This window comes from Equus przewalskii, chromosome 4, assembly GCF_037783145.1.
Source record: "Equus przewalskii isolate Varuska chromosome 4, EquPr2, whole genome shotgun sequence".
NCBI lineage: Eukaryota > Metazoa > Chordata > Mammalia > Perissodactyla > Equidae > Equus > Equus przewalskii.
Window position 1 is genome coordinate 86,374,095 of NC_091834.1, and position 16,303 is coordinate 86,390,397.

A 16,303-nucleotide genomic window follows, 5' to 3' on the forward strand; every position below is an offset into this window, starting at 1 on the left:
TCAGAGACTGCAGACTCTGTCCTCCGTCCTGACACCTCTGGGGCCTGAATCCCTGCACAGCTTCTCTGAGCAAACGAGGCCGTTTCCCCGTGGTCTGAAATCCCTCCGTGCCTTCTGCTGGGTCAAGTGTGGGACTCAGGCTTTCTCTTGTCACAGGGACTTCCTTATTGGGGGAGAATCACTGGAGACAAACCCATGGGACTGCTCTGTTGGCCTCAGGATTTACAGGAGCAGGAGTGTTTAATACCCCTCTGCTTGCGGGTTTAATCCGGAGCAGCCTGGCCCCCAGGCCAAGAGGGAGATGTGCTCAGGGGAGCAGTAGGGACACTGCTGGGCTTTCAGAGGCTGGGAGACCAATTGCCAGTTCAGTCCCCATAATGCTGAGTGACTTTGGGCTAGCACGTGGGCCTCTCTGAGCTCCGCAGATGCCCAGACGGCTGTCTGCTGGAAGAGTGGGGCGCCCCCACGATGCGCTTGGTGCAGGACTCTCCCAGTCCCACATCACACCCCCAAATACAGTCACTGCATACAAGGATCCAGGAGGAACGAGAAGGATGAACAGGAGGCAGTGTGACACAGGAGGAGACCCCAAATCCAGGCCCGGCCCTGCTACTCACTAGCTGTGTGACCTTGTGCACATTGCTGACCCTCCGGCAGCGGCAGGTTACCCCAAGGCGCGTAGAGCTTCGGCCCCTTCTGAGGTCTGCCTGTATATCTAATTTTGTATTCATTGTATTTTATTCTTCCTAAGGGTCCCCTAGATTGTATAACTCTCAGCCCCACAAACTGAGATCTGCCCCTGCTCCTGGGCCCCCAGTTTCTCTTTGTACAGTGAAGAACGTTAAGGTTTCTTACAGCTTGAAAATGTCATGAGTTTATGAGTCGATGTTTGATTCTGAGGATCTGGGTGCACAGAAGCAGACCCAAAAGAGAACAAGAAAGAGCAGAGCAGGGGCTGGGAAGGCCACAAGGCAGGGAGAGGAGCAGGCAGGAGGAAGGTACCGTGTAGCGGGATACACTGCTGGTACCTAGGAATCAGGTGACAGATGTTGGCAGCAGGGGGCCTGGTGTGGATTTCCAGATACTGGGTAGGGGTTGCATGGGTCTAAGCAGGCACTCCTGGCAGCTCCCTCCTGGGCCACGGCTCCCCCTGCAGCGGCTCGGGCTGTCTCAGAAGCCCCCTGTGCTGGCCAGTGGGCTCTGTGCAGGTGTAAAAGCAGCAGTGGGCTTTTGGGGGCCCAGATGAGGCCCTCAGGTCAGCCCGGGTAGGAAAGCGGGGCCCAGGGCCTCCAGAGCTTCTCTCAGGATGGAGGATGGACATGAATGTTCCTGGAGCCTGACAGGCCCTGCAAATACATCTGCCCACAGGCAGTGCTCAATGGCCCCATGGCTGCTCCGAAAGCCCCTCTCACTGCAGCCCCTGTCTTGGGCAAAAGCCCACTGTCACCACAACAGGGCCACAACTCTGGGAAAACTTGGAGACCTCGGAGCCCAGCCCTCTGCTAGCCTGGTTGTAAGGGATTGGGCTGGGCGAGCAGAGTCGGGGGAAGCAGTCGGGCATGCAGCTGAGCAGTTTTGTGAGTGTTTGGGAAAATCCTGCGGAGCTGAGCTGATTTGGCCCTAGGATGGTGATGGCACTGGAGGAGGCGGGGTAGGCTGCCTGGAGGTGGCGGGGCTGGGGCACTCACAGAGGTGTTCTGGCACTGCACGCTGGAGCTGTTGAAGCGCAGGGCGGGCACCCTCTGCTCGCTGCCCTGGATGTTGAGAATGCATTCGTACCCGCGCTGCCCGGACTGCGGCTGCGGCAGGTTCTTGGCCTTCAGAGTGATGGGCTTGATCACCTCCACGGGCACCAGGATCTTGTCCACTCGCAGCAGCTGGGGGCAGTCCTGGGGACAGAGAGCACGGTGCAGGCTGGGGAGCAGGAAGCCAGGGGTGCAGGAGGCTCTCTGACATAACCCGGATGTTCACCCTGCTCCACCCTCCCACGCACACCCACAGGCCATCCTGGGCACTGGTGCCCACCTCCAGCTACTGTGCGGGAGAAATCCCAGGTCCCCGTGTCACCATCTTGAGGCCACTCCTCACTGAGGCCATTCCTGCTCTCTCCAGGCTCCATTTTAATGCACTCCACACTCTGACACTCCTTGTGGTCTCTCTGGGCACCCTCCTAGCCTAGCAGACAGACCCTGCTGGCTGGGCAGCCCGTCCCACTTCAGGCTAACAACCCCTCTGCCTCAGTTCCAGGCTCCCAAGAGTTGGGACAGAGGGGCCCATGAGAGCAGCTCTGCAGTGAGGCAAAGCCCTTTGCCCCAGCTCTGGAATGTGAGTCTGGCCCACAGTAGGAGGGGCCACGAGGACCTTCCAAACACGGGCTGAGTCTGGCATTTGGCAATATTCTAGAATGAGCTCCAGAGACCTTTTAAATCCAGAAGCTTTTGACAGAGCTCTGGGGTTGGCCTGACCCCAAGGAAATGCCCCTCAGAGCAGATGCACACTGAGTGCCTCCTAGATGCTAGCAACGGGCACACTCCTCCCTGGAGCTGAATGGGGCCTGGAGGGTCTTGGGGGATGGGAGAAATGAATCACTGGGCCCCTTTTCCCTGGGGCTGTTTGCCTTCTCCAGGGAGGGCTGGGGGGAGAATGGGGTCAAATAAGGAGCGTGGGTGCGTCACCCAGCTGAGAGATGGAAACTGTGTGCTGCTGGATTCTCAGCAGCTGGGTGGAAGAGAGTCAGCATTGCTGGCCTGATTGGCATGGGCAGGAGTGAGAGCTTCTGCAAACACAAGCAGGACCTGGGCACCTGTGTCAGGCAGGTCCCACCAACCCCAGATTCTTCCCATTATGGCACCGTTTGGATATATGCAGACAGATGGTTTCTGGGCAGATGGGCCATCAAAAGCATGGCACACGCCTCCTTCCTGGGGACAATGCCTCCCTGGCTCATTGCTGACTCTCAGCAGAGGCTGCTGGCCCCCAAGCCCAGTACTCTTCCTCAGCAGAGGGAGGCCGTGGAGAGAGGGCAGACAGGTGGTCCAGGCAAGCAGACTACTGGCAGCTGCCCCTCCTGGGTCTGAAAGCAAATGTGAGCCCCTCTGTCACTGACAGTTGAAGGGAGGAGACCTGAGCTCTAGCACCCGCTGAGCTTGTGACAAACTATGGAGCCCTGAGTGCATCGCATCCCTACTTTGAGACACAGCTTCCTTATCTGTCAACTGGACGGGATCCCAGGACCCACTCAGCTCCAACAGTCCTGATTCCATGATTTGGGGTAGTCTTGTCTCTGTCCTTCCTGATTACCTGGCGATTCCCCAGGCTCATTAAACTAACCCCTTCTCCTCTCTTCCAGGCTGCCCACACCTTTACCCTGAAGAACAGCTAGGAGAGGAGCAACAGATCGAGTAATTCCGCTTCTGGGTATGTGCCCCAAAGAATAGAAAGCAGGGACTTGAACAGACATTTGTACTCCCACGCTCACAGCAGCACTATTCACAACAGCCAAAAGGTGGAAGCAATCCAAGGGTCCGACAATGGATGAATGGATAAACGAAACGTAAAGGAAACACGATGTATACATACAATGCAATATGATTCCGCCTTAAAAGGAAGGACATTTTAACACATGCTACAGCATGGATGAATCTTGAAAACGTTACCCTAAGTGAAATAAGCCGGTCACAATAGGACAAATGTTACACGATTTCACTCATGTGAGGTGCCTAGAGCAGTGAGATTCATAGAGACAGAGGGTAGAATGGAGGTTTCTGGGGGAGGAGAGAAAGGGGAGTTAGTGTTTAATGGATACAGACTTTCAGTTAGGGAAGATGAAAATGTTCTGGAGACGACAACCATAGGATGGGGTGGTGGGTCAGTAGGGATCTCCCTGAGACCTGTGGGACTAGGGAGCTGTGAAACCCTCCTGCGGTGGGCTGGAAACTTGCCTGGGGGCTGGATGTTCTAGTCCAGGATACGGAAGCATGAGCCTGAGGCTTGTTACGAGTTCTTTAATGAGTCCTGATTGCCAGTGGCCCCATAAAGGCCTAGTTTGCATATAAAAAGGCTGGCGGCTCCCAGTGTAAATTCATTAATAATAATTGGAGAGACCCAGGGCTGGGCCGGGCCCATTTTCCTCTGGTAGTGCTACTGACTGACCCCATCGTCCCTCCTAATTGAAATGTAAAATGGCAATTTATGCCTAGGCAACAAGGCGTGAAGGGACCACTGCCAGCATGGTGCCCCTTCCTCCCACTCCAGCTTCCCAGATCCTGACCTGCCTCATGCTGGGACCCCAGGTACAAAACTACCTGTAAGTCTGATGCTTGTGGGAAATTTCAGAGCAACCTCTATGTTTCTGCATGACTCATGTCTGGAGCCCTGTTTCCAAGCACTTCTGCCATGGTCAGTAGGCTCTGGCCATCCAGACTCTGTCCTCGCCTTGGAGCTTCCTTAATTAGAAAGAGCCTGGTTGGGGAATCACACGGCTATGAGTGCAAGTCCTTCTTCCTCCTGCTAATTTCAGAGTCTTGAAAGGGCTCTAATTGTTGCTTGGCTGTAAATGGGGATTAACAACTCCTCCTCCAACAGGCATTTGGGGGGATTCCATGAACGACCACAGGTAAAGTGTCGGGTGCAGAGCGAGCAAGCATTCACCAAATGTTTGTTCTTTCCTCTCTCGGCCCCCAGCTCAGGCTGCACCTTGTCCATAGCAGATTCCCTTTTCCTGATTCACTTTCAAAGGCTCCGTCCCTCTGCTCCTGCCTCTGTGTGCTTTTCCAGAAACAGCCCATCAGCTCCCACGGTCCAGCTGATTCCACCTCTCTAGGCCTCGAAGCCTGACAATTTCAATAGCTCCAAGTGCCCCAAACACAATGGGGACAGGTAGGGAGGCCCCAGTTCTGTCCATTGCTCACCTAACAGCAGTCCCCTCTTCTGGGAGGTGACATCCTGAAGCTGCATGTTCCACATGCTCTGAGACAGGACCTCTGCCAGCCAGTCATGTGGCCTTGAGCAAGTCCCTCAAACCCTCTGGGTCTCTTCATCCATGAAATGAAGAGGCTGGTTTGGATTCAATGAATTTTACGGTCCCAGTTCTATTGTTAGCCCATTAGATGACTTGAGACACATCACTATGGACCCTTTCTGAAGCTCCGTTTTCCCATCTCTAAAATAGGGACAATGTCTGCTCAACTAGCTCAAAGTGTGGTGTTCACCAACTGAATGCATGGTGGAGGGTGTAGGAGACTTTGTGGGGAGGTGGGCCTCCTGGAAATGTGCATTTATTTACTAGGAGGGAAATATTTTACTATTCTAATAACTGGTATCTTGCAACCTGGTACAGTCGTACAGGTGGGTACAGCTCTGGTAGGCAGTAGGTAACACGGTTACGATTCTAAGTAACACGGTACAAGGGGTTCAAGGATTCAATCCAGTGCACATTCCACCAGCCCATCACCTTACACATACTTCCCATGGGCTATCTTGTTTCATGGCCCGACACACGTGATCACCCCATGTTCATGGTAAAGAAACTAAGAACACCAGTTACCTCACTCAGTTCTCACAACAACGATGACCTTCACATGATCATCTTACTGCCTTCGGTCCCCAGATGATTATCTAGCTTCCATACAGCATGCCTCAAAAACACACTGCTCTTCTCTTTTCAAGGAAGATACCTCTCTGAACTTCATGGGAAAGGTGGCGGGGAGGAGAACACCTGCATTTAACAAGATCGTTTGGCGATGCATGCCTACAGTGAGAACCAGGCTCCCTTGGAGGCTGTTTTGCCTGTGGCTGCATTCTGCAGTTGGAAGAGTGGACTGAGGGTGGCGAGTGGCGGTGGCTTGAGGCACAAGAAAAATCTTTAATGTCTTGGCTTTCAGGAGGCAGCTCCAGCAGACTCCATGTCAACTGTCCAGTCCCGTGCATATTTTGGTTTCCACTTAAATGCACACAGAAGTAAAGACCACACAGCTAATTGCAGGGAACACGAACACCAAGCTGAAGAGTGAAGGCAAAAAAGATGCCTTTCCATCTACCGTGTCCAGCATGTCGGTGGCTGCTTTACACAGAGGTTTCATTGCATATTTAAATAATTGAACAAGGACATAAAGAATGTTGCCAAGCTGGGAGAGAAAGGGCTGCCTTCAGGGCTGGTGCTGCCTGGGGAGGGGGTGGTAGGCTGTGGATTTACAGCCCCCAGTGTGTTTACAAGATGAGGGCTCTAACTCTCCTGGTTATTACAGCAAGATTGGGGGAAAGTGAAGCTCAAAGGAGAGCTGGGTGGGGGTGATCTGCAGGTCACATTTCCCCTCCATGTCACCTCCGCCCTCATCTATTCCGAAGGCAAGCCAGCCCCAACCCCAACCAACTCCCAAATTTACACTCACCTTCTCAGACCCACGGTGCCCAATGCAAAAATGTAACGCACCATATATTTTCTTGCTGTTCCCCAAGTTTATAATGCCATTAACGTGATCTATGATGGGCTGGTTTATGGAGAGAGGAAAGTAATAATACTGAAAGGAAAGACCCATAACCTTAAGGGGGGAGGGGCAGACGAGATTGATGGAAAGTGCAGTTGTCTGGAGAAATGGCAACCCAGTAATGGAATGCCGGGAGTAGGGGCTGCGCAGGGCCTGGAAGCAAGTTCTTTAGCTGGGTTTGGCTTTGTTTTCTCAAAGGAGGGTGAAGGGCCTGGCAAGGGTGGCTTTGTTGGCTCCTCTGCAAGAAGGGAAGCAGAATTGCTGACAAGGCGGGCTGGCCTGATCTCCCTCAAGTTCACTTGGGGGATCAATGCCCTTGACCTTTCCCATCACACGGTGTGGGGCTTATTTCAGCCCCAGGGGCAAGCAGCAGTCTGGAGGCCAGCACCCTCATCACCTTGCCAGTCCTCCAGTCCTGAAGAGGACTGACCCTTGGAATTTCACGATGCCAGCCCTGGCTACGGCTTCATCTCAGGGGAATCAGGTGGTAGGGGAGGCCGGGAGAGACTTTCAAGCACAGCTTTGGAAATCAAATAGAATTCATTTTGCCTCTTCTGATCTTACAACTGTTCTCTGGAGTAAACACTCTGCTTGAGCTTCAAGAAGAGAGGAGCTACGGGAGCCTCTCTGAGCCTGTGCACCGGGGGCCAGATGTGCTTTGCCTTCCTAGCAAACCCCGTCCAGTCTGGAGCCCGGAGAACAGAGCTTCAGCTGCAGCTCACTTTGCTTTTCAGTTTAGATGAGAGATAACAGTGAAATAGTCCACTGAGGATAAATTCTTGTCAATGGATTTGCTTTTCCGTGGAAGTTTGCCTTTGTTCCCTAAGGACCACCATTATTAGGTGTGTGGTCCTGATGAGGGGTTCAGGTCAGCCTGTGGAGGAGCCTGGGGAATTCAAAACCACTTGGGGACTGGTGGCCCCTTCCACTTGGGGACCGGTGGCCCCTTCCACTTGGTGGAGGTGAGGGCACGGCTCTGTTAATGGCTGCCCCAGTGAAAGGCTGTTCTATTGGGCAGCAAGGGCTCTCAGCTGACACTGGGAGAACAGGACCAAGGGTGGGAAGACTCTTTTCCCACTTCAGCTTTCCCTCGTCTTCCTTTTCCCTCTTCCAGTGCCTAGGATCTGGCAGTTGATCTAAAGACCCAGAGTTGTTATCACAGTGCCATCATTGGTTGAAAATGGAATATAGTTACTATAAACAACATATGTTATTGAGCATTCTAATTCTAATAATCGTAATTATGTTAGAATACTTGCTATTAATATAATAACAACAATGATTGACCAGTTCTCTATTCCAGACCAATAATGTCACCTGAATGCACTCTTTGTTCAGGAAAAAAAAAAGAGAGAGGTAATTCAACATCCCTGGTGACAGTCATCAAAGCCAGTGTTGAAACTTATTCCAATGAATGAAGATACAAGATGCTGCTGGGTGGATGAAGAGCCACCTGGCAACCTCCCTCTTGGCTAACAAAAGGACCCTGTCTGCACCCTCCCACTCAAGGGTTGAAAAGAAATGAAAACCCAAGGACTTGCAGAAGAATCACGGGGCCTGAGTCTCACCTTCATTCTAAGAGGGCGGGCCTGGGCCTGGAGGTCGAGGGGAGCTGCAGGCCCTGTGGCTGTGTTCCTCTCTTAGGTAGAACTGGGAGCCCTAAGACTGGACTTAACACTCACCCTCTATGACCACTTCTTGGGCATGGATTTCTCCTCTGTGCTTTCCAGCTTATTTCCACTTACAATTGTAGATCTTTAGAGATCATGTGGGCCAATAGTCCCATTTTACACATCTCTAAATACAGGTCTATAGATCTCTTACACACCTTCAGATCTCTCACAATGCCCTACGTGTGGGAAATGCTCTGGGAACTGGGTAATGCAGGATGAACGATCACATGTAGCAAAGCTTCGGAGTATCATGCTATGAATAAGCTTGTCCCCTGGTGTGGAGAGGGGACACTTGAGTCCAAGGGCTTCCAAAAATCACCTTTCAAATATGTAATTTTCTTTGTTACCCTTATTCTTGCTACTATCTCTTCTCTGAAACAAAAATGTAGGGAAAAAAAAAGACATAAAAAAAATTCTTGTGCCAGCCCTGATGGCCTAGTGGCTAGCGTTTGGGGCTCTCTGCTTTGGTGGCCTGGGTTGGGTTCCTGGGCACAGACACACACCACTCATCTGTCAGTTGCCATGCTGTGGTGGCGGCTCATAAAGGAGGACTAGAAAGACTTACAATTAGAATATACAGCTATGTACTGGGGCTTTGAGGAGAGGGAAAAAAAGAGGGAAGAAGATTGGCAACAGAAGTCAGCTCAGGGTGAATTTTTCCCAGCAAAAAATAATCTCTGCATTTCCATTAGCAGCCAGGGCTTTCTTTTAAGCTCTGAGGACAATGACCTCCTTCCACTAGCCAGAGTGGCTGGATGGGTCAAGAGTTCACAAACATTTATTTACTTCTTTTCCCTTGGCACATGCTCCAGGAAGATGTTGCTACAATCATCATTATGAAGTGGTCTACTTTGGCTTCTCCTTATGCAATATTCAAAATGGCCCTAGTATGGAGCCGGATAGGATGGAACCTCCAAGCTTGAATCAGAAGCTCAGCCTTAGAACTTCCTTTTCTTAGAATAAATAAGCATCCAAGAAAAAGAGGGGCCGAAGTTAATTCCATTCAATAATACAATAAGGGAGGCATGACGATTCCAAGTTACCCAGGAGCCTCTCACTCCAATGGCCTGCCAGGCTCGCCATAAAATGGCTCATGTGAAATGGAAAGAATTGGAGGGCAGGAGGGGTAGCTTAGTCCTTCTCCACGTCCCTCCATCGGCCATTTCCTCCAGGCCTCTTCCTTTCCTGGGCCCTGGCACCAAGTCCTCTGAGGTGCTGTGGATCCCCAACAGGCTTTGCCAATGCCAGGTATAGATGGGGCTTTGTGCCCGGCTTGCCATCTGGGCACTTGAAGGCGTCATTTTTCTACAGGGATCCCTGAACTGTACTGGGAAACGTGTGGGCTCCTGCTTTATTCTCTTCTAGTTTTTTCCTCTTTCTGAGCAGCAGATGTAAGCTTCTTTTATGAGTTTAAAAGAAAGAAACTTGGGACAAGAGGGGAAAATAATAAAGAAAAAGCAGAAATTTGCAAACCTTCTAAGGTAATTAAACGATTAGTGGCCTTTGAAATCCACCAGATAGCTCAATTGTTTTCTGCTTTCATTTTCTTCTTGGGCCTTTCCACACATGAAACCTCTGTCAGATACACCAGTCTGCAAAGCTGGAGAGAGGCTGAAAACCTCTTTGTCAACGCTCCTATCAAGCAATTTGCAGATTTCAGAACAAAACAAGAAAAGGTTGCTTCCTGGGCCCTCTGCCTCTGGCCTTGGCGGGTCAACCAGCCCTTTTGCTCCTGACCCCACACCCCAAGATAAAAGCCCAAGATTGGAGGAGATTGTACAGCCTTTTATCAGGGTTTTCATGCCAAAGGAGTGCCCCTCGGCTGTCAGACCCATCCTCTGTCCTATTAGCTTTAGATCCATTTTGTCGTAGTCAGAGAACTGACATGTGAACATTAGATTCACACTCCCATGTAAAGCCAAGATATAACTTCTTTCCTCCTTTTCCCATAAAGGGATAATCTAGGTCTTGGTCTCTTTTCTGGATTACGAATCCAGAACAGCCATTTCCAGCCATAGACAGACGCCATTCAGAAAGAGGACCTCATGTCTGGAGACTTCCACAACCTCGTGAGCTGCAAGCAACTTGATGGGAGTGGAGACAAAGAGTTTTTCAGCCTCTCTCCACCTTTCCAGACTGATGTATCTAGCAGAGGTTTCACGTGTGGAGAGGCCCAAGAATAAAAGAAAGCAGAAACACTGAGCTGTCTGCTGGATTTCAAAGGCCCCCCGAATCATTTAATTACCCTGAAGGAAGTTTGTAAATTCCTGCTTTTTCTTTTTTGTTCACTGCTCTTGTCCCCCCAACTTTATCGGGATCATTCTCTCTCCTTGACCACCTCACCATTCCTTCCCTTTACCTCTAAAACGAATTGCTCTGCTCACTCTCCACCTGTAGAACTCCTGCTCAGCCGTCAGAGCCTGGGAAAACAGGATTTGGGGCCAGGATTTTCTCATTGCCAGGCACAGTTCAGTCATTTTCCCTCGGGGCGAGGAGAGCTTGGCGTTGCTAGTGGGTGTACATTGCTCTTCCTTTTGGCCTCAGAGACAAGACAGCTTTCCTCCCGCCATTAAGTGTTTGGCTAAAGTTAGGGTTCCTAGCGGGTAGAAGTCTGGGAGAACAGAGTGAGGGTACTGTGACGGGCCTCTCTTCTCATGATGCCCCTCCTGCCCCCCAAATGGCCCTTATGCTTCCTGTATGAGGACAGTGTCCTACTGTCACAGCTGTTTGCCACATGGTCATGGCACCTGTGTGGGTGTGTGAAGGGGGCTGGAAGGTACCCCCAAGACTGGGGGTACGTGTGAAGATGCTGGAGCCTGTCTGAGTCCAGCATTGTCTGAGTGCAGTAGGCTGGCAGCTCTGCCCCTGCTTTTAGTGGGGTCTAACCACTACTGCTTGTTTATCTATCTATCTATCTATCTATCTATCTATCTATCTATCTATCTATCTATCATCTATCTAATCTATCTATCTGACTGTCTATCTTATCTATCTATCTTTCTATTCTAAATAACAGCATTCTAAAGCAACAACTCTGTCAGAACTACTGTCCCAATGGTTGGAGTCACACAAGCACCATAATGTTTGAACAACAATAGACTTTTCCAAAAGTGTTTTTATGCCCATTACATTGAGATCCTTGCCCACAAACTGATATTCTAAGAGAGGTAACGCCACAGGCATAGGGTATTTCTATTATGGTGATGAATAGTTTTCAAGGATAAGAATGAAAGCTGGGAGGGAATACAAACACAGCGTCTTGGCCGTGGAGCCCAACTCTGCCTCCGTGATTCCCACGCTGGACTGTGCAGCAGATCGCAGAGCGCTGAGCCCCACCCAGACGTCCTCATTCTGTTGGTCTGGGGTGGAGCTGGAGACTTTGCATCTCTAACAAGTTCCCAAGTGATGCTGATGTGCTGGCTTGGGACCCACTCTGAGAACCACTGCTCTGGTTGGTAAGTTGACCATTCTTTCATTCTGATTCCTCTCTCCCTTTTGTTCAACTTGTCCTCTTTGATCTCAATTCTGCTCCGTGGACAGTGCTCCAAAGTACACTGTGTACTTTCCTGCTGTGTACTTACAATTATTTCTAGGACATACACACAAACACACACTCATCTTTCTGGAATTGCTCTAGAACTTGCAGGAATGCACCTTCATCTGTACCTGAGCCTTCAGGACTGCCCCAGAGCCCCCTAGCCCCAGTGCAGAGCTTTGCTTGTTTACTGCTCTCATGAAGTGGGCCATAGGGAGCCAGGGTTGGGGAGGGAGAGGCTGGTCCTGCAGGGTTTGTCTTTGTTCTCTCTTCTTTAGGGAAGGCCTGGCTGTGTGTCCCGTGCTCACAGCAAGCAGCACTCACCACTCTGGCTGCCGAGACCTACCTCAGGCAGCTTCACCCGGCCTTCCTGGAAGGAGCAGGTCTTGGGGTCATGGGTGCAGACGTGCCGGTATTTACACCAGTGGCAGCGGTATGGGCTCTCCACGCAAGACAGGCACCTGGGCACGGAGGAGGAAGAAGCACAAGTCATGGAACCTGCGTGAACCCAAAGCAGAGGGCTTAAGACTCTAGGGTCTGGCAAAATGTGTTTTAATATTAAGAGAAAGCCCCCCCTCAAACACTCAGGAAGAGCAGACCTTACACAAATCCATCCCTTTCTCTCCCAGTCCTCAGGAAGCCAAGATCTTTGGCCTCCTCCCCCTCACTCAGGTAGTTGACAACCCTGGTACCACAGGGCCTAATCACGGTCTATCTCAAGATGGCGCCCTCTTTTGCCGAATTGGGAAACAGTGAGGTCTGGAGTCGAGGGGCTTGTCCAGAGTGCACGTGAGTCAGGGTAAACAAAGAAATTGAGTTTTAGTTCAAATTGACTCCAGGGTCTCAGCTGACAAGGATCCACATGGAGCCAGCCTGGCAGAGGAAGGCCCTGAGGCTGCTCTCTCGGCGCCATGAGCTCCCGCACAGTTGACCCCACTCTACACTTCACCCTCAGGAGACAAAGGCAACTTTATAAGAGTTCCTTCCTGCTTAAAAAACCACCATGGTTCTCTTCCTCCAAAGGGTGAAACCCAAATGCCTTGCCATGGAGGCTAAGCCCTTCACGGCGTCCAGGTCCGCTGTCCCCACAGGTGTTTGGCACTTCAGCCGTGAACAGGCCATGCTCTCCCCAAGCTGTTCTCCTACCAGCAGTGCCGTTCCCCCTTCCTCCACATGGCCTTCTCTTCTTCCTTCTTTGACCAATGGAGAGCTGGTCACAGTGGGCCCTTATCTCATTTATCCCTCTGTTTATGTCTCTGGGACAGGACTGGCCTTGTTGTACTGTATTTCACTTATTCACCATCCAGTTCATCCACCAGTCCACTAGGTCCTGACTCCTGGAGGGCAGGGATGGAGTCTTTGCTTCTTATTAATTTTTGATCCTCCCTGTCTAATGAGTAACACATTGCCTTGCACGTAGCAGATGCTTAAAATAATGTTATGGACAGAATGGAAACTTCACACAGGATTTCCTCTACCTCCTCTGCTTTCTTAGAGGGGCAAAATGGGAGTGAGGGATTAGGCCGCCTTGTGGTAAAGCCGTGGGAAGCTCTGTGGCAAGAAGCAGGAAGAGTATTCCAGTATTGAGGCAACTTGTTTTTGGCTGAGAGGTCTGGCTGCCTCTTACTTGGGACTGCAAAGAGAGCCAAGCTCTGGATCCCCAGCTGCCATATCCAGATAGCTAGACCCTGAAACTCCACCAGCCTAGAGCCCCAAAGTGTCTTTGGTTATGTCACCTAGCTTGCCCTGTGTGGAGAGGAAAACAGACAAGCCTATTAAAGCAAGCAGGGCTTTTTCAGAACAGGTCCTATGGTTCTTAAACTGTGCTCTATGGAACCCTGGGGGTTCCATGGAGCTTCTTTGGAGACTGTGTGAGAGATAGATATGTGGGGTTCCCAGACAGAGGGGTTCCAGGCCCCCTCAGTCCTCAACCAGAGCAGCTCCTCCTTCATCTATTTTGTATATTTGGCTTTCACACCTAATTTTGGTTGGAGAAAAGTTTCTATGTTGAAAAAAGGGCTTGTACCTTCTAAATCTGGTCCAACTGCATCATTTTAGAGAGGAAATTATAGTACAGTAACAGAAAACATGAGCAGTACCTAAACAGTGGGCCAGACGCGGCTCTAACTGCTGCCCTGGGACAGCTCTTCTGACCGTCACAGCCACCCCGCTGACTGAGCACGGCTGACGTGCAGGGGTGGCAACCAGTGGTGTCCCAGCCAATGACTGCTCTGCTGGGACAGAGCTCCTGCCATGGCAGCTGTTCAATATTTGGGTGATATCCCTGCAAGGAGGACTACTATTTCCCCATCTACAGAGGATGCTGGGGCACAGAATGGTGAAGTTTCCAGGTGGTCTGACCCCAGAGCTCGAGCCTCTGCCCTCTCTCATTCCCTTGGAAAGTGGATGCTTCAGTCAAACTAGGCCAGAGCCGGTGCTGGAGCCAGAGCCAGACCCCCAGGGCAGAGCCCCTCAGCCTGTACCTTCCTCCCTGTTCTGCCCCTCGCCAGCCTGGGTCCTGACCCAGCCTGTGGGAGGCTATGCAGAGCTGAGCATTCCGTGACTTGTTGGACTCCCGGCCCTTGCCTGGACCCACATGGGGGCTTCTCTCCCTCCTCAGATCCCTCGTCTCCCCCAGGTGCTGGCTGCTCTGTTCTGCAGGTGAGATGCACCCCTTCCCAACAGATGGTGGGAAGGGAATCAGGTTAGACAGATTTATGCCAGAGAAGATGTATGGGCTCCCCACCTGACAGGTTCTCACTCTGCTCATTCTAACCTCCTTCCATTGACCCTGCAGGCACCATGGAGGGGGCCTGTCTCCTTCTGGGGGTTAAGGAGGCCTCCTTATAGGGCCTCTAGATGGGTAACTCCTTGGGAACAGTGGTGAGGTCTTCTATCTCTGGATGAACCTTGAGCCCAGGAACAGGGAGCCGAGCGAGGCTGAGGGTACTTACGAGTTGTGGACGCTGCAGTTGTAGAAGACAAAGCTGGTGCTGGCGAAGGTCATGCCTGTCTCCTTCGACTTGAGCTGAAGCTGGACAACATGGTGGTCCCCTGCAGGGCAGAATCAGCCACAAGGTCAGCACGAAGGCCAAGGCCCCGTGTCGGGGTCCTACTGAGCGTAATGCACCCTGGGAAAGGGGATCTGGCTGCCTTGTGGGTGCTCTCAGCTCTAACAGGACTCTGATTCAGCAGAGCCCCTTCCCAGGAGAAGCCCAAGAGCAGCTGCAGACGGCAGATCTGGTCTATTCCTCCTTCCACACTCTATCCCTGGTGCTCACCCATCATTTGCTCACCACTTCCTGCCATGTACACACACACACACAAACATACACTCACAGGTGTTCAAAGGTGCATTGAAATGCATTACGTCCATGCCATATTCACAGAATCACACACACACATTGATTAGCTACCAGGGACAAATAGATGTGTAGACTCTCAGTGATGCTGCCACAAACTATGCAGGAGGCTTTGCATGTAAGTGTATGACTGTGCACACACGAGCTCATTCCTCATCCCTGTGCTGATGCTCCCTCCTTTGGCGGGCTCAGGGCTCACTGGGGCGGGCGTCCCTGGAATCCTCAGCTGGCGCCAGGGAGGAGCCGGAGCACATGTTTAATTCACAGCCCTGACCCCAGGCTCCCACTTCCAGCCTTGTTCTGTGCCTTCCCCGAGAGCCTCATTAATCAATCAGCTCCAAACAAATGTGACAAGCCCAAATGGGAGGGCCAACATGGAATCAATCTGCCTGGGCTGGGCTTGTCCCTCGCCAGCATTGGGCCTCTCTCCACCCCTGTCCTTCTCAGTGCAGTTGGCCACAAATAGACAGCTCTAGGGAGGCAGGGCTGGGTGGGGTTGGGGCGGCAGTGATCCAGGGTCAGGGACCCAGCAGTGCAGACAGGGGGTGAGGAGCCAGATGACCCCCAGCATCCCCATCCCTGTTCCTGACTAGCTTCCCCTCCTCCACTGTGCCTCCATGCTGGCCCTCTAACGCTCTGGGACAATCTCTGAACTTGACTGACCAACACACTCTGATGCTGTTTGGCCCTGCCCTCTACCCACCCTCTCTGCAGCTGCTCCTCGTCCAGGATGAGGTTGACTCTTGGATGCTCACCTGCAACAGTCAATTCCAAGGGCAGCAGAGGGACACTTCATCCCTCTCTTCTTATAACGTACCCATCAACTCACACTGCTTCCTCTGACCCTCCCCTGCCTGTTGGCTCCCTCAATCCCCCCACATCTTTCCTGAGTTCTCCAAACCCAGCTTTGCCTCTGGGGACTGCTCACCATTCTCTGTGATAATCCGAGGTACCTCCTTGGCTGCCGGGGAGTAGCACTGGATCTGATTGCCTATCACCAGCCCATCCATCTCTGACAGGTCCTCAAAGGTGCAGTTGACGCCAGCTGTCAGCTCTGGGACATTGTATGTCTCCAGGACCAGCTGTGAGCAGCCCGGCATGGGGAGAGAGAGGAGGAGAGCAAAATGGGAAAAGGAAGGGTGTGGAAGAAAGGAAGAAAGAGGGAGTGCAAGAGAGATCAGAGAGAAAGAAAAGAAAGAAAAACACGAGACAATGTTAACATAGAGAAGAAGAGACCCATTTATTATA

The 16,303-nt window shown here is 51.6% G+C and overlaps 1 protein-coding gene across 1 annotated transcript in view; it reads right to left on the reverse strand.

Moving 5' to 3' along the window:
- Positions 1–16,303, reverse strand: part of PLXNA4 (plexin A4) — a 432,364-nt gene that overhangs the window by 81,433 nt on the left and 334,628 nt on the right. The window contains exons 7-10 of the mRNA XM_070616607.1: positions 15,984–16,137; positions 14,648–14,747; positions 12,040–12,154; positions 1,689–1,889 (exon numbers count right to left, since the gene is read on the reverse strand). Coding sequence (XP_070472708.1) covers positions 1,689–1,889; positions 12,040–12,154; positions 14,648–14,747; positions 15,984–16,137 — 570 coding nt within the window. The remainder of the gene's footprint in view (positions 1–1,688; positions 1,890–12,039; positions 12,155–14,647; positions 14,748–15,983; positions 16,138–16,303) is intronic.